This window comes from Heteronotia binoei, chromosome 7, assembly GCF_032191835.1.
Source record: "Heteronotia binoei isolate CCM8104 ecotype False Entrance Well chromosome 7, APGP_CSIRO_Hbin_v1, whole genome shotgun sequence".
In the NCBI taxonomy this organism is placed as follows: Eukaryota; Metazoa; Chordata; class Lepidosauria; order Squamata; family Gekkonidae; genus Heteronotia; species Heteronotia binoei.
In genome coordinates, this window is record NC_083229.1 from 138,108,397 (window position 1) to 138,133,319 (window position 24,923).

The following is a 24,923-nucleotide window of genomic DNA, read 5'->3' on the forward strand; positions in this document are numbered from 1 at the left end:
CTTGACAAACACACAAAACAATTAGGGTTTGTAGAATCTTTCGGGATCAAGTGCCGTGTTCTACTGGAGAAAGTTTTCCTTCCAGACGTTTTGTTCTCAGCTGCGGAGAACATCCTCAGTGGCATTGAGCCGGAGTAGGCGCTCACACCTTCACTCAATGCACAGCAGCCAAGAAGGTCTGAGCGCCTGCTCCGGCTGCTACGCCACTGAGGATGTTCTCCGCAGCTGAGAATGAAACGTCTGGAAGGAAAACTTTCTCCAGTAGAACACGGCACTTGATCCCGAAAGATTCTACAAACCCTAATGATGTTACCAGCCGTGAAAACCTGAAATCTTTGATAACACAAAACAATTCTTAAATCTATTTATAATAAGCATGCAATATATATATAAACTTAGGAGAAAACCTAGTAAGGAGCTTACACAGACAAGGAAATGTGTGGGGCAGTGCAAAGATATAATTCAAAACTGATGCATAAAGCAGGGTGCTAAAACATGCACCTTGATGAAGAAGGTTAAAATAATGGAGAGGTTGAAACTTCATAAAATAAAATAGATAAGCATGTAGATGCCTCTTTCCACAGGTAAGAGGTTCACCAAATAGCTAAATAGGAAGATTGATATGTACAGTTCATAGATGGAACATAACTATAAATGACATTAAGAGAGCAAATGAAGATATACATTTGAGGAATGCAGAACATTATTAAAGTCCAGATTTCTAATGAAGAGTTTTCAGGAATTCTGCCTAGTGAATTACCAGCAAATCTAGAAAAGGTATTTTTATGAGAAACACGTCACTGAGAATAATTGGGTCACTGATAAAACAAAGTATTATTTTTTCAAGACTTAAGAGAGAAGATGCACAGTGAGAGGGTAGTTTTATCCAAGGAAGGGTACAGATGTTCTTCTATAACACATGCTGTAACTTCAAATGAAAAAAAGTCTTGTAGGAACCAAAATTTGTGAGGTAGAATTTTAAAACACTGTTATTTTAGAAAATAAAAATTCAGAACCAACAACAAAAGGAATTTTCAGATTTAAATGAATAAAAAACTGGGAAGATAAAAACTGTGTTAAATGTAACACTAATCGCCTTGACAGGAGACAAAATACATAAATACAAATAACCAAAAAATCATTGTGAGCTGCAAAAACAGTAGCCACCAAATGCTCTGGAGATGGCTCTTGCCCAGCCTCTTCCAGAGTTTATGGAGCTTGATTAGTTAGACGCTTCACATCTCCCCATGTGATATCATGAGCTGTCTGGGTGTGTGGGCATTGCACAATCTCTCATTTGAGGCTGAGATTGAAATTGAAATTTGGGAATCAGATTTGGACGACTCTGATGCCATGCCATCTTTAGTTGGGTGAATACAACGTGCCAAAACCCACAAAAGACCTGCAAGAGAAAACACAGCAGCATGCCTGCACCCCCAGGTAATAAGGGGAGCTGGACCATGCCAAGTTAATAAGCCTAAAGAAATTCAAATTGTTCCTGAAGCTGCATTTGAGTAGGAACCCTCATTTTCACTCCTTTAAATTGTTTTTGAAGAGTGGCTTACAATGTCTGATTAGCATGTTCCACAATAGCTTGACCTGTGGAATTACATGAAATGCCATGCTGGAATTAAATGTTCCATTGTGTACAAAAGCCAACACATTCAGAAAAACAGGTAAAGTAAAATGGAGTTCAGCAAAAGAAATACAGAAATATAGACAGAGGCCTTGTCTAGCATGTACAAAACTAACAGGCACATAGTAAAATCTGTTATCACCCCCCCCCCCTTTTGTTCTTGCAGCAGGGAGGATGTATGTCTGGAACCATCGTTTGTTGCTGCTGTTTCCAGAGAGGGCAGGTTTTCAGATGCACGCTTTTATGGGCAATTTGAAGTCACCAGGGCCATTTTTACTGCTGGCGTGTGTGCATGTGAGACCATATCTTAATTCTGGAACATATTAGAACACCCTTGAGATTAAATCAAGAGAAAAACAAAATTAATTCTATATCGTATGGCTGATCAAGAATGTGGTTTTTTTTGTGTGTGTTTTTCATGAAAAGAAAATCTAGCCTTAAAAAATGAGGTTGTCCTTTGCTTTTCAGGGCAATTTGTAACACAAAGGGTTACATTCCTTAGCTCCATGCAAAGAAGCACTAAGCTATTTATTGTTCTAGTGAAACCCTGCTCATTTCCTGTTTCTTCTCTAAAGGCAGAGAGAGAGAGAGGAAAATGGCTCTAAACATGTCTCTATGCCGTGCTGGTATTCTGTCTTTATTGCACAAGCCTGTTGTTTGTACTTGGCCCGCCTTGCAGGGCTGGCGTGCAAGTTCAGAGCAGAGTTGTTAGTGATGAGGAAAGAAAATGGGTAAATGTGCCAATTGCTTTTGGTTCCTACTAAGCATTCAGTGAAATTGCTGAGCAGTCAGGCTAAAATAGATAAAAGGAAATACGTCTTCACCCAAAGGGTGATTAACATGTGGAATTCACTGCTACAGGAGGTGGTGACAGCTACAAGCATAGCCAGTCCCAAGAGGGGACTAGATAAAAATATAGAACAGAAGTCCATCAGTTGATATTAGCCACAGTATATATAAACATATATGTGCATGTGTGTATGCATAGAAGAAGACATTGGATCTATATTCTGCCCTCCCTCACAACAGACACCCTGTGAGGTGGGTGGGGCTGAGAGAGCACTGACAGAAACTGTTCTTAACCAGAACAACCTCTGAGAGGGCTATGACCGCCCAAGGTCACTCCAGCAGTTGTAAGTGGAGGAGTGGGGAATCAAACCCAGTTCTCCCAGATAAGAGTCTGCACACTTAATTGCTACACCAAACTGACACATATATTGGTCACTGTATGACACAGAGTGCTGGACTGGATGGGCTGTTGGCCTGATCCAACACAGCTGCTCTTATGTTCTTATGTTAGTTTGCAAACTACACAGGTTAACAGCATAAATAGAGAAACAACATATTTCAAAATCTTATCAGAAAATGCGTTACCCTGAGCAGTCACACCAGGAAGATTAAAATTATTTCCACTATGAGTAATAGAAAATAGGTAACTCACAACAAAAAATTAAAAACTGCAAGATTAAAAATATAGTCAATCAAATTAAGGTCAATTTGGAGAGAAACATGCACCAGGAAGTTGATGAATCAAATTAAGTGCATATAAGGTGTCCTATTAAGTTGAAAGCCTGTGTGAATAGTAACAATTTCAGCCTGCTGCACTGAGCACTGTTGCAAATTAAAGTGTGTCTTTTACAATTTCCCCCAACAAACTGAGTACTCATTTGACCAACCTCAGAAGAGAGGGCTGAGTAACCCTGAGGCAGCTATCTGAATCCAGCTTCCGCCAGGATCAAACTCAGGCCGTAAGCAGAGCTCAAGACTGCAGTACTGCAGCTTTAACACTGCACCTTGGGGCTCTTTTTGAATCCAAATTAGCATTTTCCTTGGCCAATTTTATCATCAATTCCCCTGCTGCATCAGGATTATCAATCTGTCATCTGATTGCTGCCTGAAGACAATTGATAAGGTCTAAATAGGGTTTTTGTGGCTTTTGACAGACAGTTGCAACAGGGAGCACAGCTTGCGCTTCAATAGTACTGAACTGTCCAGATCCATATAGTTGTTCAGCAGTATAAAACCCATTGGAGCCACACCCTTGAGCATCAGCCAAATTACAATATTCACTGTCCCATACCACATACTGTTCAGGAGTTAACATCATTATCATATTTTTCCAATCTTGAGGAATCACAGTGTATCCATTAGAGATTCCTTCTAAAAGACTTTGCACATTGGTTTCCCCTATGCCCATATCTCTGATAGCCTTTTGAGTTTCACTCAAGACAGAGTGGGGCAACACAGTATAGTTAACAATCTGCTGCCTATTCTCATTCAGTGCATATGTTACTGGGCATACCGATTAAGGGTCAGGCAACTCTTCCCCTGTCAAATGTACAGGGCAAATCGACAACATTTCTGTCAGTTCTGGGACATTTTCCAATTTAGCCTGATCAAGTTCCTTCTCCAAAACTTCACAGACCATGCGTCCTGGGGCATTAGATGGTGGGCCCATAGGTGGATCTGTTGGTGGAAGAGGGGGAGAAGGAGAAGAGGAGGGGCAGGGGGCACAAGTTGGACACCAGTGCCTTTTAGGGGACAAGCTTTGGAGAGCTGGCTTGCGTTAGAAACAGGCATAAATTTCTCTACTGCATACCTGCATTTATGCCAGACTTGCAGCAGTTTAATAGAAGCTCGGGACTCTGTGTGAAAGGTCTTTCCTATCTTCCCTCAGTCCTGAAGTTTAAGAGAACCTCCCTCTGGGTACCAGTGGCATTGCTTACTGATCTCTTGTAACAGAGTCTTAAGTTGGTCAGAAGTCACGGATCCACCGGACTTTTGGATCAAAAACTTTAACTCATCTAAATGTTTCTGCTCAGCCTGAGAGAACCGTCCACCCATACTTACCAAATGACAGGGGTCATTGAGAACAACGGAGTGCGCACTTCTGGGCCTATGCCAGGCGTTTGATAAGTAGGAGCTGAGCTGCTGGGCTGTGCCAGGCGATATCTGAGAACAGGAGCTCTCCCTTGTCCCGGGAGCTGAGCTGTCCCTGCTTCAGTGAGCTGTCTCTGTTTCGGGCGCCACTTGAAGGAGTGATCAGTCGACCCATGTATCTTGTGAAAGCAGAGAGGTCTGACTTTTCAGCCAACCTTTATTTTATTTATACATCCTGTCTTGAAGCTACATTTTTGCTTAGTACATAGTGCTTAAACAAATAACAGGAAACATCTGTTCAAGGGAACAGATCATTGTTTATAGGATTCAATACAGTCATCAATTTGTCAATACTGCAAGGGTCAGCGTAAAGAGTGAGAATGTGGTTGAACACGGATATGAGATGCCTGTGCCCTTTTGACTCTTCAGACACAATGCGGAACGCAGGACTCCAGGCTGGTATGCCAGGCACATGGTCGCACCCACGTTCTCAGGGCATGATTCCTACCACCGATGCTTCAGATCTCTCAGCCCTGAGTTCTAGCAGAGTCACTGCCACCCAGGGAGCAGGCTGATTGAGACTCCCATATAGCTCCCATCTAGGACCTGGTAACCTTGTGGAAGCAACAAGTCTATTCTCTGGCTTGCATCCATGCTCCTTCCTGATTACTGATCCTGACCTGCTTGATTTCCTTGGTACCCTGACCTTTTGGCTTTTGGACATTGACTTCTGATTCGGGTTTGTGATTCTGCATTGGTGACTTGGCTCCTGCTTGACCTTGGACTGGCTTTGCCTGCCTGCACCCTGAGAACGTGACATTGGGAATACTAAGACTGAAAAACAGAATACAACAGTGTTGACAGATGGTTCATTTTGGGAAGATGAAAGTAGTGTAGAGTAACTTTGCAAGGGGGTCCCGAAAAGTGTAGTAAGTTGAGAACCGGATTTATTAGTCAAGGCTTAGTTCAGGCCCTGCATGAAACCCTCTGATAAAGGAGGTTAGCAGGAATGCCTGAGCAGCAGCCACTGGTCCAGTTGCTGGCTTCAGTCAGGGTCCATCAGACCAGGGCCTGATGTTGGTTAATTAGTTGCATTTATTAGTTGTACTTCAGGGTTTGCGTGATCTCTCCCTGAGCAGACTTAAACTTGTTTGAAACTAGAGAGGTGAAGGCCTGGAGAAAAAAAACTGGAAAAACTCAATAAGTTTCCAAAAATTTTAAACCTCTAGTTCAGACCCGTGGCTCATTTTAGCTGAGGGTAGTGGGTGAAGCCAAGATTGCACCTGCACACAGGCCTCTGGGCTCATCTTGGCAACTCCCTCCCACCATAGACCTGGCTGCTGCCCTCTGCTGTGGGCTCCCGGAAGCAGGAGGGCCAGGAAGCCTCTGTGGAGAAGTCCCTCTCAGAGGAGCAACTGACTGCCTGGCCTGCCCCCCCCCACTCCTGCTGCTTAGAAGCTCCCCAGCAGCAACAACACCCGCAAGACTTCCGGGACATCCTGCAGGAAACCAGCTCCTGCTGCAGCCCCTGCCCCTGCCTTCCACCCACCTACCCACCCACCCACTGAAGCAGCCAGAAGAGGTGCCCCCCAGAGCATTCTGTCTCTCCCATGCCATACGTGACATGGTTCACACACAGAGAGTGCAAAGCACCCCCACAGCCCCTGGGAGGAGAGCTTGCCCACCCAGCAAGCACCACCTGGGCAAGCGGGGCTAGATGCACCACCAGGAGGAGTAGAGCATGCAAGTCCTGAGCTCGGTGGGTGGAGAGATCAGTTGGACATAGTTGGCTGTAGGGAACTCTGGGTTAGATTGATTGATTAAAAATCTGATAACAGAACTAAGAATGCCTGATTGGATATAGTCAGGTGGGTCTCCATGTTGGTCTGAGGCAAGAGAGCAAAGTTTAAGTCCTTTAAGGGGCACCTTTAAGGCCAACAAAGCCTATGCCCAGAATTAAACTTTCTTGGTCTTAGAGGTGCCATTGGAGGCAAACTTTGTTCCATGATTTGATACAACTACTGATGAAATTATTTTTGGACTCAGTGAAGAAAGAATTCATTTGAAAGTCATAAATAGTCAAAGTCACAGAGTGGGAAGCTGCCTAACCCTGTGCCATTCTAAAGCCCTGCTCTAACTGAGGGGAAACCATATGCCTGCCCGGATGACTAAGAGATTGCTGGCTAATTGGTTCTGGTCTCTTTTTGCCTGCAGGGGTAGTGATGAAGGCTGTGGGTAAAAGGGGGGGACAGATGATGTGGTGGCATCGGAGGACCCCCCCTTACCTTGGGCCACTGTGAGCCAACCAGCAGAGGGTATTTTGCAAGGCCTCTGGGAGGAGAAGAGGGGCCCAGGCCAGAGCAGAGCCCTCAGGATGCTTCTTGTACAGTTCCTGTGTCTCTGAAACAAGGGGTGGGATGGAGTCTGGGCTGGCCGGCTTCAAGGAGTTCCTTGCAGTCTCTGAAATGTCGTGGGATTTCATTGTATGAGCGATTTCCCTCCTTCCAGATTTGTTGCCAGGGATTTCATTGTATGAGCGATTTCCCTCCTTCCAGATTTGCTGCCATCCAGGCAGTCATTTGGAAGAGTGGGGGCGGGGGGAGATTCCTCATAGTTTCCTCAAGTGTCTCAGAGCTCAATGAAGACCTTGATTTCTGGTTTTATTAACATTTGTGAAACTTGCTGATGCTGAGGTAATTTTTCTTTCATGATGCCCAACTGCATTTCCTGTTTATTCATATTTACACAGTCCAGTGTTTCCTTAAATCTCATTGAAGTCGATACGGTTTCAATCTGATTAACTGTTCAACAAGTGCTACGGCTGTATCTTTGTTTATTTCTAGAATCTCCACGTGTTTTTCATGTACATTAATAGCAGAAGCAGACTCTGGACTCCAGGATTTTGTTTGTTCTTGACTTGGTGTATATTTATTTTGTTTTGTAGCCCTTTTCTTCCAGAAATGTTGATTGCTGTTTTGAATATATTGATTTTGTAAGTTGTTATAAGCTTATATTCTAGTTTATCTTCATTCAGCCTTTTAGATGTTCATTGGAGACATCAGTTATTATAAAATATGCACTGTTAAATGAAGATTGAATACCTGTCTTGTATTGTTGTGCATGTGGCCTACTAACGATACCATTGCATTTTTTTTTAGTGTCTACTAACCAATAGGATTTCAGTATTGCACCATCTTGCTCATTGCCATAAATAACAAGTACATTCTGTAGTTTGGTGTGCTGTTCCATAAACATATAAAAATGGCAGCTGTGTGAAGCAAATGAACATTGACACCATCCTGGAAGGAGTAAAATAATATTGGAAACTTTCACCATGAAGAATGCTGCATATGTGCTTATATTCAAATTGGCATGTGTGTGTATGTTTATTTTTAAGGTCACAGAAGACATTTATAAAATGTACAATTAGTTTCACTTGCCAGTTTCTGCAAAGCACTTCCACATCAAATCATTATGACAGGATAATGATATTCTAGTCCAGGTGGATGAATGAATGGACATAGAGCAGTTCCATCGATTAAATTTACCTTTGGAGAGAAGTCACTGGCCCCATCTCTGAATTCCCAGATGTGTGCCTCAGGCAGGCAAAGAGCAGCAACCATCAAGAGGTGTCCTCAGAAATCAGCCCTGTTCATTGGATGGGGCTTGTTCTTAGCAATGGCAGCATCTTAGTCTCCAAAGCTTTGGCTCCAGGGACAGCAGCAAGATGGCGCACATCTTTCCACTCACTAGTCCTGCCCCTTATCACTCTACTAGGCCCCCTTTCCTCTGACTGGGGGGAGGCAGGAATTCTGCTGCTGACCCCCTCCAGAGCTCTCCTCCTAGAAGCAGGAAATGTGCCTTTTGGTGCCTGCAGCTGAGGCAGGAGGGGCCGCAGAGAAGATGATGGTCTCTTCCCCACCCATCAAGTTGCCCCTTGAAATGTTGCCCCTCCCCTGCTAAATTCAAAGAGTTTGTCAGTGACCTGGATTCCAGACAGGTGACACCAAAAGTCCTGTTTAATCCTGGAAAAAACGAAGTCCAGTGAGTACAGAAAAAAAGACATTGGGAAACTTTCAAGAAGAGAGTTCAGGAGGAAACCATCTCTTTCCTCTCTTGGTTTTACATGCACTTGAACCAATCAGAAACTAATGTTTAAATGTGATAAATAATAGAGGAATGGGACCTACCTTTTGGCTAGATCCCATTCATGTTTACTCAGAAGTAAGTCTCATTTTGTTAAATTGGATTTACTTCCAAGTAAGTATGCACATGAGCGGGAAGGCGGCCTTGTGAGGTCTCTCCAGCTAAGCAGGGCGGGAGACCTGCTAGGAAGACTCTGCAGAGAAAGAAGGCCATGGCCATACCCACCTTTGCTTCTCACTGGCCTCAAAAGGAAGGAAGGAAGGAAGGAAGGAAGGAAGGAAGGAAGGAAGGAAGGAAGGAAGGAAGGAAGGAAGGAAGGAAGCCCCTCACTGGGGCTCCCAGGTCAGCTCTGGCTTCCCAGGACTTCCCACCAGGCACCCAAGGAGGCACCCCAGTACAGCCCCAGCTAAGGACTCTTTCAAAAACAATAGCTTGAAATGAAAACTGCTGTTGAGCATGGTTGTTGGATGCTTGCTTTTTTGAGATTACACTTTTAAACCCCCCAACTGACGACTTGGGCATTTCCCAATTAAGTTGGCTTTTCTCCACTGTGTTATTGACAGTTTGTGTGGTCAAGTATTCCAAATGCATGTCTATATAACCAAATCTGTTTTAGGTCACCAGCACTGATTTTTCAGACAGATCTGGTGAAATGCTTTTCTAGGAGTGAGATCCATGTTGACCTTTGCCCCGTGGATCCTTCCCTGCTGGGGTGTCACAAAAGCCAGATAGCAGCTGTGTGGATTTGCCCCTTTGGGGGGGGGGGGGGAGGGTTTACTTTGATGTTGATATTCTAAAGCAACTCTACTTGGAAGTTAATTTCAAAACTTGAACATTATGAAGTATTATGTGATAATATATTGACATTTTCACCAGTGTATTTCATTGTGGTTTCAGGTATGACAATGTTCTTTCCCCCCTCCCCCTCATTCTTTTCAAACCCCTGTTTATATGTGTTGTATTTTTTTCCTCTGCCTAGACCTGGTTAACCATTTCTGTGAACAGGTCCTCAATTTTTTACTTTGTCCCTACTTTCCTGTCGTAGCCCCATCTTCCCCTGGTGTCGACTCCGTACCCTTACAGCGCACAGGCAGTCAACACGGCTCCCAGAACGCAACCGCGACCTTCCAGAGGGCCAGCTATGCAGCAGGCCCGGCCGCCAATTACGCAGACCCCTACCGACAGCTGCAGTATTGTCCTTCTGTCGAGTCACCATACAGCAAATCTGGACCAGCCATCCCGCCTGAGGGAACCTTGGCTAGGTCCCCTTCCATTGATAGCATTCAGAAAGATCCAAGGTGGGTGAAATATTACTTCTCTCTACGGTTACAAGCTCGCTTGCTTGCTCGCTCGCAAAAGAGGTTTGCAGTTGCAGCCACCTTTATCATGGTTCAGCTCGAGGGTGTGTTGCTGAAGGAGCCAAACCAGTCAGGCTGGGAGGTTTGCTGCTTAGCTTGAGTGCTCTTTCCTTGCTGTTTTCCTCAGACTGGGCTTTTTAAGAACAAAAATGAGAAAGTACCATGAAGACACACAATTGTGACCCCCCCCCCTCCCCTCTGAGTAGTCCGTTAAGCTTTTTCTAAGACCGGATCACATCTGACAAAGAAGTAGGGAAGCCTCTGCTAGGATTTTTGAATTGTTTGGGGCAAGTTTTCCAGCAACAGAGAATGGGAAATAACGATGCATCCAGGAGTATTAACAATTTTTGTAAAATGCTACTGATTCTGCAAGGTCAGAGAGCTGGAGCTTAGAGGGAGGGAGAGAATTGGGCCTGGGGCTCTCATCCTCATGGGCTTTCCATTCAAATGTAGTGAAGGACTTAGTTTCTTTAGTAGGTAAAGTTCAAGCCAGTTGTGTGTCCTTTGGGGGACTGTCTGGGGGTTGCAGGGGTTTAACCCTCTCTCCCAGTGGCCTTTCCTCAGCTTGGGACATCCCTCTAGAGGTGCCCTTCTGCCCCCCTGGGTTAGGGAAATGTTCAGACAGGGCTGTTGGGGAGGGGGAGGGAAGGGCTGAGCCCACTCAGGCCCCTCAGCCCCCCCCCCCCCAGTTGGGCTTGACACTTAAACAGCCAGACACCCATTCATGGATTTCAGAAGGTCTTTTCTAGTCAGTCCATGATACTGAAACTGGGTTTACTGGAGGAATATGCAGTGAGGCCGATTCAAGAAGCTGGGCCCTTTTCATTCAAGACTTCCATTCCCAGTGGTGAAATAAGCATGGTAAAGTAAAGTTCATTCACTATTGTATGCTTAACTTTTTAAACACATAAATGCAGTCTGCTAGATGCAGTCCACTAGATGCTTGTTCTTTCAGGGCTGATGGGAGAATTGCACTTCTGATCCAGAAGCAAATCATTCTGTCTGATGCTCTCGGCCTCTTCGTCTTTCACATGGAAGACGATGAGCAGTTGTCCGGCCGTGTCCTGCAAAACAGGACTATGCACACGGCCCTTTAGTGTGAACACTTCCAGGAAGCAGATCTCTTGTCTTCGTTTCTTTAAGAAGTCTCATCCTGGGCTATAAGAAAAGGGTATAGTGTGCGTGTGTGTGTATATGCGTATATGTAAAAGAAATGGCAGAGATATTGGCTGTGCTGGAGAGGGGTGGGCATGGGCCAAAAAAATTGAGGTTCATCTGGGTCTGTGGCCTGTGGATTTCCCAGACCATGAACTTCCATGGGTTTTGGACATTAAATGGACTGGTCTGATTTTGGGACAAGCTATAATGCCCCCCCCCGCCCCACTAGAGGCATGACAGTCATAGCAGATCTTCCTAGGATGCCCCCCCTACTTGCCATACATCTTGCATGCAGATTGGCAATGGGAGGGGGTCCAGGGTACAAAAGGGGAGAGTACTATGCGACCCCCCCGCCCCTGCAAGCTTGAGGCATCAAAGTTGCTGAGGGACTCCCTGGGATGCCTGTCTTCTTTCCCTCCAAGTTGCCTGCAGATTGGGAGTGGGGGAGGGCGGGGGGGGAGATCCAAGGGCCAGTGTGCAAAAGGAGAAGGAGTCTGTGCAGATTGGCAGTGGGGGAGGGGAAAGATCTTATGCGCCAATGTTCAAAAGGAGAAGGAGTCTCTCACATGCATCTCCCTGGGTTGCCTGGCAATTAATGCTTTGGCACCAGGTTGTCTGGCTCATGGACTCCTCCACGGACCGCCTGGAAAAAACCATCATCTGTGGGCAGCCCATTGAAAAGCCTAATTGCAGGGCCCGGCCCCTGCCCCCTGGACTGTCATGTGTTTGGGTCTGTATCACTGTCCACGCCCATCCCTAGTGCTGGAGACAGAGAGAGGAATGTGAAGGAGGGGACATTTTTGCACAGAGGAAAGTGCAGCATGTCTGTCTCTGGGGGCATCATCTGCTTGACAGCAGCAGTGATCTGTTATAGAAATGGAATTACTTTAAGATCGGTGTGGTTGGTGTCTCCCTACTGTTTTTCTTGTTTCTTTCATGGTACTGTGAATCCACCCATTTCTCCTATATTTCATATTTCCTTAGGTGTTTCCATATTTCCTTAGCTAAGTTTCCCTGTGTCCACTGTGTATTCAGTCATTGCCTTGCATAGCACTCTCAGTTAGAAATTACAGGATCAAGTTGTGCTGGTGTTTGGGAATGGGGGGGCAGGGGTCCTTTTAAGGCCCTGATCCTTTTAAGGCCCCTTTTAAGCTGACTTCCCTGGCTCTGCATGTTCCTTGAGACTGGTGTTGCCAGACTCCAGGAAGTGGGCAGAGATTTCTAGCTGTGTGACTGATCTCCACGCTACAGAGAGAAGTTCACCTGGAGAAAATGGCTGCTTTTGAGGGTGGATTTTTATGGCAGTATACCCCATTGAAGCCCTTCCCTCTCCAAACCCCGCCCTCCTCAGGTTTCACTTCCAAAATCTCCAGGTATCCTCTACCCCAGAGTTGGCAACCCTACCAGGGCCTCTCTCCTCAGGAAAGGCCAGAAACAATGTTTTCCAGCCCCATCGCTGAGTCCCTCTTCCCCCCTTCCTTACGAGGCAATGCAGGGCACTGTTGGTCACGTGGTGGGATAGCCTTGTCACATGGGGGGGGGGGGGGCGTCTTGGCAGCAGCTCACAAAAGTCCTCCAGGTAAGTCCGGGGATTCCCCCCCCCCCCCGAATACTTGAATAAGAATATGAGCTCAATCAGATTCAGGGTTTATAAGCAAAGTTACACTAAACATTTTTTCCCCAAAAATTTTTCCTGCAGGCACATCTTAGTGACATTTCTTGAATCATCCTTCATTTAAAAAAACCACAAAGTTCAACCTCCATTAATAACTAATCAATGTTAAGAGGAATCCTATTTAGACTCCTACTCAGGTTTGTTCAGTGGTGCTGACGCATAGCAATGTGTTTTGACATTAATTCAGCTAGCCTGTCTCTCTTTGGTTTGATTTGCTGGCTAAGGAGGATGTATTTGATGTGGGGGAACCCTCACATTACTTCTTCTGTCAATTTATGTGTTCTGTGATGGATTTTTGTGATGAGCCTGCCTCCTGGGAGCAAAATTCAAAAGCTACCACAGCAGAGAAAAAACTATGCAAGGATAACTGTTCCCCCTTTCCCACGTGAAGGTCCTGGTCACATAACCCCCTTCTTGCATACCAGGGAGCTCTTCTTCAACTCATCCGCACATACCCCCCCCCCCAAAAAAAAAAAGCTTTGTTCCTTGATGTCTGGTGCTGGAGGCATTGATGGCACCTTCCTGGAATAAAAGAGGGGAGAAGAATTTCAGGCATTCAGAGGAGGGGGGGGGGGCAAAAGCAAGACCTTCCAGTTCAGAAATCTTCTAAGAGGGAGGAGGGCATGTGGGGAGGGGGATATCCCAGGGCTCTGCTGCACAGCCTTCAGCACACGCTCATTCGGGGTCTTCCTCAGCCTGGTCAAATGAATCCTGGGATGTGATTGGACTGATTGACCAGGTGAGGCAACACTGAGTTTGCAGAATTCCCTTCCAAGCACTGCATAAACACCAATTCCCACTGAGTCTTCTCCTCCTCCTCCTCCTCTTCCTCCTTTTTATTTTCTAGACTTAAATTTGAGTTTTATAGGAAATACAGAATAGGAAAAAGGGGAAAACACACAGAAAAAAATATAGTTACCAAAGAAATTGTATAGGACAATTTTACAATTAGCTATTGTGTATGGCTACAATAGCCAACAAAACAAGAAAGAAAATATGATATCGTAGCTAGAAATATCTGGTGCAATGTTCATGGCATTCTGATTTCTAATTACATCCCCTCTGAGTCTTCTGTGATCTCCAAAATGGTGTTCCTGTGGGTCAGTGGACCCTTTTTGCTCTGTCAGAGTGGGGCTGGCAGCAGGCACCCTCATCCTTTGCATCAAGCACAAGAGGAAAGAGAGGCTGGGATCCAGGCCATTGTTTTTGCTACAAGGAACAGAAGAACAGAAGCCATGTTGGATCAGGTCAATGCCCCATCCAGTCCAGCACTTCGTCACACAGTGGCCAAAACCCGGGGGCCATCAGGAGGTCCACCAGTGGGGCCATGACACTAGAAGCCCTCCCACTCTTGCCCCCCCCAAAGCACCAAGAATACAGAGCATCACTACCCCAGACAGAGAGTTCCATCAATACACTGTGGCAAATAGCCACTGAAGAACCTCTGCTTCATATGCCTATCCAATCCCCCCTTGAAGCTGTCCATGCTTGTAGCCGCCACCACCTCCTGTGGCAGTGAATTCCATGTGATAATAACCCTTTGGGTGAAGAAGGACTTCCTTTTATCCATTCTAACCCAACTGCTCAGCAATATTAATTGAATGCCCACGAGTTCTTGTATTGTGAGAAAGGGAGAAAAGTACTTACCATACCAAACCTTTAATGGCATAATAGATTCAGATAAAAATACACAGAATATAAAAATTTAAACATTGGAGATAAAATCAAGATAAAACCGAGCTTACAGATGCATTCAAGCATGGTCAGAATTAAATTTAAGGATGTCAGCCAGAAATTTTGCCACAGCCTCACTAACCACCCCCTCAGTATCACTCAATAAATAATAACAGGGTGGCAGAATAGACAAATCTGGAGAAAAAGAAAGCTTGCCAAATAAATCTTTACGGAGGTTATGGTATAAAGAACAATCAAGCAATATATGCTGGATTGAGTCAGGGGTATTTGCTCCACAGGAGCAAAGTCTGTCGGCTAAAGGGACTCGCTGATATCTCCCTTGTAAAACTTTGGAGGGAAACGCGTTTAGTCTAGCCAACATAAATGCCCTGCGATGACTTGGAGTGGTTAGGTCTGATAGATAATTGGGCATTTTGCCACAAAAAGCATAAAGACCTAAGGAAGCTGGAGAGCAAATATAAGGGTCAGTTGGCCGTAATTTCGTATCCTCCGATTCCCATAGTCTCAGTTTAATACATCTGAACGCCCTGCCATTTTATGTTTTCCCAGGCAGAGAACATTTTATATTTTTAGTTTTCTGCTGTATGGTCCTTGTGCTTTTTCTTAATGTTTTATTTTTACAATTGCATTGCAAAATCCCACTATTCTCCTACCTTCCCTAAACAAAATATTGCAAGAGTTTTAGGCTTGTTTGTACATCATTTCCTGTCTCCCAGCTCCACCCCCAAAATCTTCTGGCTCCACCCCCAAATTTTAGTGGGCCACAAAGGAGAAGTGTAAAAATAACCGGGCCACAGAGGGTGAAAGTTTGGGAAACCCTGATATAGAGGATGGTGTGGAATTGTTTTCTGTGGCTCCGGAAGGTAGGACCAGAACCAGTGGGTTGAAATTAAATCAGAAGAGTTTCCAAGTCAACATTAGGAAGAACTTCCTGACTGTTAGAGCGATTCCTCAGTGGAACAGGCTTCCTTGGGAGGTGGTGGGCTCTCCTTTCTTGAAGGTTTTTAAACAGATGATAGATGGCCATCTGACAGCAATGAAGATCCTGTGAATTTAGGGGGAGGTGTTTGTGAGTTTCCTGCATTGTGCAGGGGGTTGGATTAGATGACCCTAGAAGTCCCTTCCAACTCTATGATTCTAAGAGGATTTGTCCTTTTACCCCATGACTGTTGAGGTTACTTTGATGAGGAACTTTATCAAAAGCTTTCTGGAAGTCAAGGTAAACAACATCTATTGGGTTCCCCTAGTTCATATGTTTTTTCACCCCCTCAAAGAATTCTTACAGGTTAGTGAGACAAGATCTTCCCTGAGTCTTCCTCAATAACTTTTGTTCATCAGCGTGCCTACCAATTCTCTCTTTAATAATGGTTTCCACCAACTTTCCCAATATTGAAGTCAGACTGACTGGCCTGTAATTTCTGGAACCCTTTTTAACGATGGGGGGTGACATTTGCTACCTTCCAGTCCTCAGGAAAAGAGGCAGATTTTAATGAAAGATTACTGATTTTAATGAAAGATTGTTAGGAAATCAAGTTCACATTTGAGTTCTTTCAGAACTCTTGGATGTATGCCATCCAGGCCTAGTGATTTATCAGTTTTTAAATTGTCTACTAGTTATGGGTAGACATATCTCATCACCTCAATATGACTCAGGTCTTTTAGCACCCCTCCTGAAATCAGCGGTTTTGAAGTGGGCAAGCACTTTTCATCTTCCATAGTGAAGATAGAGGCAAAGAATGCATTCAGCTTCTCAGCCATTTCCCTATCATCCTTCAGTAATCCTTTTACCCCTTGGTCATCCAAGAGCCCCACTGCCTCCCTGGCTGGGTTCCTGCTTCTAATGTATTTGAAGAAATTTTTATTGTTGGTCTTTATGTTTTTTGCAAAAATGCTCCTTGTATTCCCTTTTTGCCTGCCTGATCACAGACTTGCATTTTATTTGCCACAGCCTGTTTTCCCTTTTATTAACTTCACTTGAACTAGCTTTCCACCAAATCCTTCCTGCCTTTTACAGTTTCCATTACTTTGTTAACCACATAGGCCTTTTTCTATACCTATTTGTGCCTTTCCAACCTGCAATATATATTTTATCTGAGCTTCTAGGATTGCAGTTTTAAATAGTCTCTGAACTTCCCCAAGGGTTTTTGACCCTATTTTCCTTTCTTTTCAGTTTCCTCTTCACATGCCTCCTCATCTCATAGAAGTTACCCCTTTTAAACTTTAAAGTGGTTGCGTTGATCTTTTGGGGCAACTCCCCATTTATATAAATGGTGAAATCAGCAACATTATAGTCACTGTTCCCAAGGGGTGCAATCACTTTTCCATCTCTCACCAGGTCTTGGGCATTACTTAGGACCAAGTCCGGGATTGTCTCTCTTGGTAGGTTCTGCCGCCATCTGCTCCATAAGTGGGTGTGATGGGGTGCTTTATCTATTTATTTTATATTTATACCCCCAACTTTCCCTTGTGGCTGGAGGCAGCTCAACTGCTTCTTTGAGCAGCCAATTGTTGGCTGATATTAGTTATTGTTTTCACCTCATCTTTAAATTTCCTCTGATTGGCTGATCATGGTTGGGTTCAGCAGAGGTGTGTGCTCTTTCACTAGCAACAGTGTGTTGGATTCCATAGAGTGGGGGGGAGGAGTCAGGGGAGTCCGTTGGGCAGTGCCCAGCTTGGCCAAGTGCTGAGTGGAGCAAAGCGGATGGTGGCAATGGGCAAGGCAAGGTAGAATCATAGAGCTGGAAGTGACCTCCAGGGTCATCTAGGTCAACCCCTTGCACAATGCTCAAGCAGGGTGCCTGGCCTGGCTGAGGTCTGTGCCAAGCAGGGTAGGTGGCACCTGGCTTTGCCTGGCAGAGCCCCGCTCCAGGTGAGGCAGGGAGCAACATCCGACCAAGTCCAGCATGAGCTGCACAAGGTGAGGCAGATGGCAGTCCCTGGCTCTGCTGGGCCCCATCCAGGTGAAGGAGGTGCCTGGCCAGGCTCCGTGTGTGGTGAGAGTGGGGCCCAGGAGGCACAGGCAAGGGAGGGGGGGCTGTCTGTGAAACAAATAATAGCGTTGGAGATGGGGGGAGGAGGTAAAAGTGATGCTGGTGCGTGGCTGGGAAGGAAGCCAAGAAGGGGGAGGCTGTGGGGATTGTCAGGTGAAGGGAAAGAAGAGCTCATGTGGGGAAGGTGAGATGGGGAGGCAGGCTGCCCGCCTTGCAAGTGGGCCTCCCCTGGCCCTGTGCAGTTGGGCTGTCATGCCAGGGCTAGGGAGGGCAGGAAGCCGAAAGGCGGAAGGGAGAAAAGGTGGGGGGAGAGGAGAGGGGAAGGAGAGGCACCCTGCCAAGTCGTTGCAGCTTCCCCGGACTTCTTATCCTGTGAAAGACTCGTGAGATTGAAATGCAGAGTGCCCAGCATGGAAAGTGTGGGAGAAGCCCTGGGGAGGAGATGCCTCTTTTGTGTGCTTCTTGGGCTTTGTTGGGAGGCCCAAATGCCCACGTTTCAGCCAGCACCAGCCCTTGTGCTCCTTTTTCATTTATGCCAAGTTTTGTTGGATTGCAGACTCTTGTGTGGGAGTGTCTTTGGCCCCTGGGTGCTCTTGTGGGGCTGCTTGTGCCTGGCGTGTGCTTGAGGGCCAGGCAGACCTGGCAGGACAAGCCAGCAGCAGCAGCAGCCTCAAAATAGCCTTTTTGGCAGTTCACAGTTTCTCCCTGCCTCCTCCCTTTCCTCAGGGAAGGGGCTTCTTATGCTGTCTCCCGTTCTTTTGCCAAAAAGGCTTCAGAAGCTCGCGGACATCTCTCAGTCCTTATCCAGTCAGTGAAAGCCAAAGAGAACTGGCACCAGGATCCTGACTTCCGGGTCAAGGCAACATCTCTGAATTCTCTTCTGTGCCTTTGCGTGGAATTAGCTGTTGTGCCAAAGCACTTTGTGGATGGCGCAGCAGTGCTTAGTCTTCATGCTTAGGCAGGACGTGGACCTGGCTTGCGTGACCGAGACCTGGGTGCGGGAAGGAGAGACAGTAGCTCTCTCCCAGATGACCCCCCCAGGTTACTCGGTCTTTCACCAGTCACGGAGTAACGGGCGGGGGGGAGGGGTGGCATTGCTCATACGGGAGGCTTACTCCTTTAGGGCTCTCCCGGCCCCAAAGATCGATGGCATCGAGTGTGTCGGTCTGTGGTGGGATGTTGGGGAGGGGTTGGCGATCTGGCTGGTGTACCATCCGCCTAACACACCAGCCAGCGCCTTACCATCACTATTGGAGGCAGTGGCGGGCTGGGCATTGGAGAGCCCGGGACTTATGGTCCTGGGTGACTTCAATGTCCATGTCGACGACACGGCCTCCACTCAGGCGATGGACCTAGTGTCTTCCATGGCGACACTAGGACTCTCTCAATTTGTTACAACACCCACGCATCAGGCCGGACACACACTAGACTTGATCTTTGCGTCTGGGATTTTGGTGAACGATATCGCAGATGAAGCGGTCCCATGGTCGGATCACCTAGCCCTTAAGGCCCGTATGGAGGTGCCGCCCCAACCCTGTATGGGCGGAGAGCCTATTTTGGCTCGCCCTCGGGGCCTGATGGACCCGGAACGGTTCCAAACGGCCCTGAGGGACCCTTGGCCCACTGGCGATTCCCTCGATGACCTGGTGGAAGTCTGGCAAGATCAGCTATCCAGGGTCATCGACGAAATCGCACCCCGGCGCCCTCTGCGCCCTCGTATGAAGCTGGCTCCATGGTATACCTTGGAGCTACGCCAGCTGAAGCAAGGGCTCAGACGACTAGAGAGGCGGTGGAGGCATACTCGGGACGAAGTGACGAGAACATCCTATAGAACGTTTATGAAGTCATATGAGATGGCAGTCAAGGCTGCAAAGAAACAATACTTTGCAGCCAAGATTGCATCTGCAAATTCGCGCCCAGCACAACTGTTTAGGGTAATTGGCGATCTTATAACACTGCCACAAGGCAAACCAAACATTAGAGAATTGGAGATAGGCTGTGAGGCATTTGCGAAATATTTTGCAGATAAAATTTCATCACTCCGCCAAGACCTACCTATCACATTAGATACAGTAAGTCAGACTGAGGCTCCGCGCCTGTCTTCGGATTTACTGCTGGACCACTTCGACCCACTCAGCCTGGAAGAAGTTGATGGAATTCTCTCCGCTGCTCGCCCAACAACATGTGATCTGGACCCTTGCCCCTCCTGGCTGATTAAATCTTGCCAGAGGGAGCTTAGATGTCCTCTACGGGACATCATAAATAGATCCCTCTTAGAGGGGCGTTTTCCAACGCCTCTGAAAGAGGCCTTGGTCCGCCCCCTCTTGAAAAAATCAACAGCAGACCCGGCCGAATTGGCGAACTATCGACCGGTGTCTAACTTACCATTTTTAGGTAAAATCATCGAGAGGGCAGTGGCGTTGCAGCTACAGAGATTTCTAGATGACGCTTCTGTCCTAGACCCGTGCCAGTCTGGCTTCCGACCGGGCCACGGGACGGAGACGGTCTTGGTCGCCTTGGCAGATGACCTCCAACGGCAACTGGATCGAGGCGGTGTAGCAGTGCTGATGTTATTAGATCTGTCGGCTGCATTTGATACGGTCGACCATCGGCTACTGATCCACCGCCTCGCCGACATTGGGGTTAAGGGGTCTGCTTTACAATGGCTCTCCTCTTTCCTCATGGGTCGGGGACAAAGGGTGGCGATCGGGGGTGAACGATCCCAGAGGCGCACACTAGATTGTGGGGTGCCTCAGGGAGCAGTCCTCTCCCCGATGTTATTTAACATCTATATGCGCCCCCTTGCCCAGATTGCCAGGAGGTTTGGGCTGGGCTGCCACCAATATGCGGATGACACCCAGCTCTATCTGCTAATGGACGGCCGGCCCGCCTCCCCCCCGGAAGACCTGGATCGGGCGTTACAGGCTATCGCAACGTGGCTTAGACTGAGTGGGCTGAAGCTGAATCCGGCAAAGACAGAGGTTCTCTGTGTGGGTCGCGGCACTCCAGGGGGGGAAATATCCCTCCCGACCTTCGATGGTGTGCAGCTAAAGGCGGCGCAGCAGGTGAAGAGTCTGGGTGTTTTACTGGAGCCTTCATTATCAATGGAGGCCCAGATAACAGCCACTGCCAAGTCAGCTTTCTTCCATCTGAGGCGGGCAAAGCAGTTGGCCCCTTTCCTGGAGCGTCGGGACCTAGCAACGGTGATCCATGCGACGGTCACCTCACGATTGGACTACTGTAACGCCCTCTACATGGGGCTGCCTCTGTGCCGGACCCGGAAGTTACAGCTAGTGCAGAACGCGGCGGCCAGGCTGTTACTTGGTCTCCCAAGATGGGAACATGTGCGGCCGGGGCTACGCGAACTGCACTGGCTACCGATTGTATACCGGGTCCAGTACAAAGTGCTGGTTATCACCTTTAAAGCCCTATATGGCCGAGGACCAGCCTACCTGAAGGACCGTCTCTCCCCGTATGAACCCCAGAGAGCACTGAGGTCAGTAGGAAAGAACAGACTGACTACCCCTGGGCCAAGACAAATTAAATTACAGAATACTCGCTCTCGGGCCTTTTCGGCCGCAGCCCCACATCTCTGGAACCAACTCCCAGAGGAGGTGCGGGCCCTGCGGAACCTTGATCAGTTCCGCAGGGCCTGCAAGACCACCCTTTTTAAATTAGCTTATGAATAACTGAAAATCCGCCATCAGCATCAACTAGAAGAATGTCAAGGATAGCGTCATAAAATGTTTTAGTTAATTGTTTTAATTCAGGCTTTTAAGGTTAGTTTAATGTTAATTTAATGTTTTTAATGTAACTGTTTTACTGTTGGTGCACCATTGGTCACCGTATTGTTAGCCGCCCTGAGCCTGCTTCGGCGGGGGAGGGCGGGGTACAAATAAAATTTATTATTATTATTATTATTATGTACAGGCCAGAGGGGGTGAGCCAACAAGCTGGTGGAGAGACAAAACACCCTCGCAGAATCTGCCTAGGACTTGAGCAGTCTCTCTTCTGCCATCCTGAGCCTGTGCCATGGGGGAGGGGGGCCCACCTGGGATACAGCGGGGGTGGGGGAGGAAGGTGGGTGGATTCACAGTCGACCCCATGGAAGCCACGGGTCTGCATTCTAGGTCCCCCGCCCCCGCCGAGAGGCAGTTCAATGCAAAGCCCTGGTGTCAGCCATCTGAGTAATTTTGGCCTTTCTGGAGCTGGCGCTTGGAGGGTTTGGATTCATCCAGATCAGCTGGATCAAATAATTACCATTCAGTAGATGAGAAAACTTCCATTAGATGAAGCAGGGTGCTGTGTACACCTGGGGGGGAGGGTGTTCCAATTTTGAGGGACTGCGGGGGGAGGGGGGAATCATCAGAAATTGTCACACCCTCTTAAAAATGGAATGGGGAGTCTATGGAAGGCGGAGGGATAGATCCAAGGTGATCTATCACAGTGATCTGTCATCTGCCATTTCACACATTATGGAAAGTTGTTATTTGTCATGTAGAGAAATGTAGCATATGAATCAGCCACGCATGGCCCTGTGGTGTGTTTCTGCTAATAAAAGGGTGTTCCTGTTCGGGGGCGGGCAGATTTCCTTCCCACTGCAGATCCTCACTTTGCCCAGGCAGAGAGAGGAGAGTCCTGCTTGGGGGTTTCACAGGACCGAGCCCCCTCTTCCAGCAAGAGATTAACCCCCATTCCCTCCAGCCACCAGAGATTCCTTTCAGGTCTTCTTCTGTCCCAGCCACGGATCACACAATGTTGTTTTTTAAGAATTTTATACAAAATCACTCTTAAAGAGATTAAATAAACCAGAATCACAGTTATTAAAAAAGTAAGGTTAGATAAATGAATAATGGAATCATAGAGTTGGAAGGGACCTCCGGGGTCATCTAGTCCAACCCCCTGCACAATGCAGGAAACTCACAAACACCTCCCTCTAAATTCACAGGATCTTCATTGTTGTCAGGTAGCCATCTAGCCTCTGTTTAAAAACCTCCAAGGAAGGAGAGCCCACCATCTCCTGTGGAAGGCCTGTTCCACTGAGGAACCACTCTAAGGTCGTTTTCGCACTCACCTCCAGCCGGCGCGACCCCCCTCTTTCGCACTAAATGCCGCGGAGCAGCCTTTTGCGCCGGAAACTCCCGTCGCAAAAGCCGCTCAAACGTAAATCGCCAAAAAGCAGTTTGGCGTTTGCGACGGGAGTTTCCGGCGCAAAAGGCTGCTCTGTGGCATTTAGTGCGAAATCCGCGGAGATCCTGCGCGGTGAAGAGGGGGGTCGCGCCGGCTGGAGGTGAGTGCGAAAACGACCTAACAGTCAGAAAGTTCCTCCTAATGTTGAGCCAGAAACTCTTCTAAATTAATTTCAACCCATTGGTTCTGGTCCTACCTTCCGGGGCCACAGAAAACAATTCCACACCATCCTTTCTATCACAACCCTTCAGGTAGTTGAAGATGGTGATCCTATCACCTCTCAACCACCTCCTCTCCAAGCTAAACAGGCCCAGCTCCTTCAACCTTTCCTCATAGGACTTGGTCTCCAGACCCCTCACCATCTTTGTCTCCCTCCTCGGGACCCATTCCAGCTTGTCTGTATCCTTCTTAAAATGTGGTGCCCGTATTTTAAGAAGATGCTAAACTGATGTATAAAGTAGTGGCCAGGAGTTCATGTGAACTCAGTGACATGGAGGATAGACTGTGATCCCCCCTGCAGAGGCTCCTCCCCTGCCACGACTTTTGGGAGTCATCTTTCAGGTGCTCCTGGACTCTTGCATAGTCAAAGAGCTCCCCCATATGTGGGGGGAGGGGGAGGGAAATGTTTTATTTATTTATTTTTAGTTGAATGGAGCCAAAGGTTTTTCCATTTTTGTGTCAGAATGTGCATGTTCACTGAAGGGGGGGGGGAGATCACCCTTCCCCTTGAAGCAGCTCTGCATATTGCAGGCAAGTCTGAAAGCGGGTTGATTTTAATCCAGGCAGAGGTGAGCAAAAGATTCTGAGGGTCCCATTGTGGCTTGGGAGTGGGAAGAGGAAGCACAAAGAGAACACAAACTGGGACTGCCTTTGCTCTCTCTGGAACAACCACCTCCGTTGTATTCCTATAGTAAACCAAGGTTTCCTTCAAGTAAACAAGAGGATATCTGTCCTGTCTCCTGGGATTCTCTTATATCAGATCTGTTGAGAGAATAGATGGACCAACCCATCATGACCATATTCTACTGTATTTTAATACTTCATGGATCCCTTTGTTAATATTGGCAAAACACCAGTTTCTGTGGCAATTCAGAATTTCCCCTTCTAGATACTTTAAGAGCTGGAAAATTAAGCCCCAGGTTTCATCCAAAAAGCCACTAATTAAAATGAATAAAGAAGATTAAAAAAAAAAAAACAACTACTGACCATTTAAAACCCGAGAACATATTCCCAATGGGAAATCTCTCTGGGCAACCGAAAGGAGGAGGAGGAAATGTTAGTTGGCTTTCACTCAATGGCCAACTCTCGTGTATCTGTGGAAAGATTCCTAACAAGACTGAGAAAGCCCTAACAACAGCTAAGCTATCCAGAGAGTCTCCTCCACCTCTGGGTGAAAGGCAAGATCTGGCCCTGAAAGGCCTGGTGCAGAATCATCACCCAGAGGCAGAACTTTCCCCCCTCTTTCTCCACACTTCCAGAAGAAGAACAACACAATTTAATCCAAAGGTTCCAGTGACTTCAATTACAGCTGGCTGTTATGCAACAAAGAGCCAGACTCCAAGGTGGCACAACTGAGGATGGATTTCATTCTCCTACACATCAAAGTTTAAATTAAATCCTCTTTCAGGTTCTAGCCATACTACTTAATCCTTTCCTGTTCCCCTTGAAGCAGAAGTAGTTCTAGCAAACAAATGCAGTTTAGTCTCAAAAGAACCTGCTTTGCCATCTGTTAACCCTTCTAACTATGGCAATCAGGACTGACTTGAATTTTATAAATTTCATATTCTGTCTTGGAATGTTGCAGGGGGGCTCCAGAAGGATTCTTGCCAAGGTAAGACAACTGTTTAGTAAAGCATATATTGTCCTCTTCAGGAAGCCTGGATGACCAGTGAAATTTATTTTGCAGGATTTATGAAGGGGGGGGGGGGTTCGGCCGTCAAGGCCCAAGCCTCACCTTAAGGGGGACCGACCTAAGAGAGGGCTTACATGTTTGTTTTCAGATAGACTTAAAATTGACAAGTTTGAGCAGCTACATTCCTCACCTTTAGTTTTCCCTGTCTTGATATATATGAAGAACCTTAAGCTGATAATTGTGACTGTATTTACTTCCTCCTTCTGTAAGAAGTGAATTGAATCTCATGTGGACCTGACTTTCTGAGGCATTAAGCAATTTGTCTTTTAACTATCCTGAAACC

At 46.9% G+C, this 24,923-nt stretch overlaps 1 protein-coding gene across 6 annotated transcripts in view; it reads left to right on the forward strand.

Moving 5' to 3' along the window:
• CTNND2 (catenin delta 2) overlaps positions 1-24,923 on the forward strand; it is a 492,702-nt gene that overhangs the window by 113,649 nt on the left and 354,130 nt on the right. For 3 of the 6 annotated variants that reach the window (XM_060244323.1, XM_060244325.1, XM_060244319.1), the window contains one exon: positions 9,708-9,960. The exons of 1 other annotated variant lie outside the window; for it this stretch is intronic. In XM_060244323.1, the coding sequence (XP_060100306.1) occupies positions 9,708-9,960 (253 nt within the window). Of the gene's footprint in view, positions 1-9,641; positions 9,961-24,923 lie in introns of all 6 variants that reach the window. 2 more of the 6 variants (XM_060244322.1, XM_060244320.1) reach the window with 1 other exon arrangement.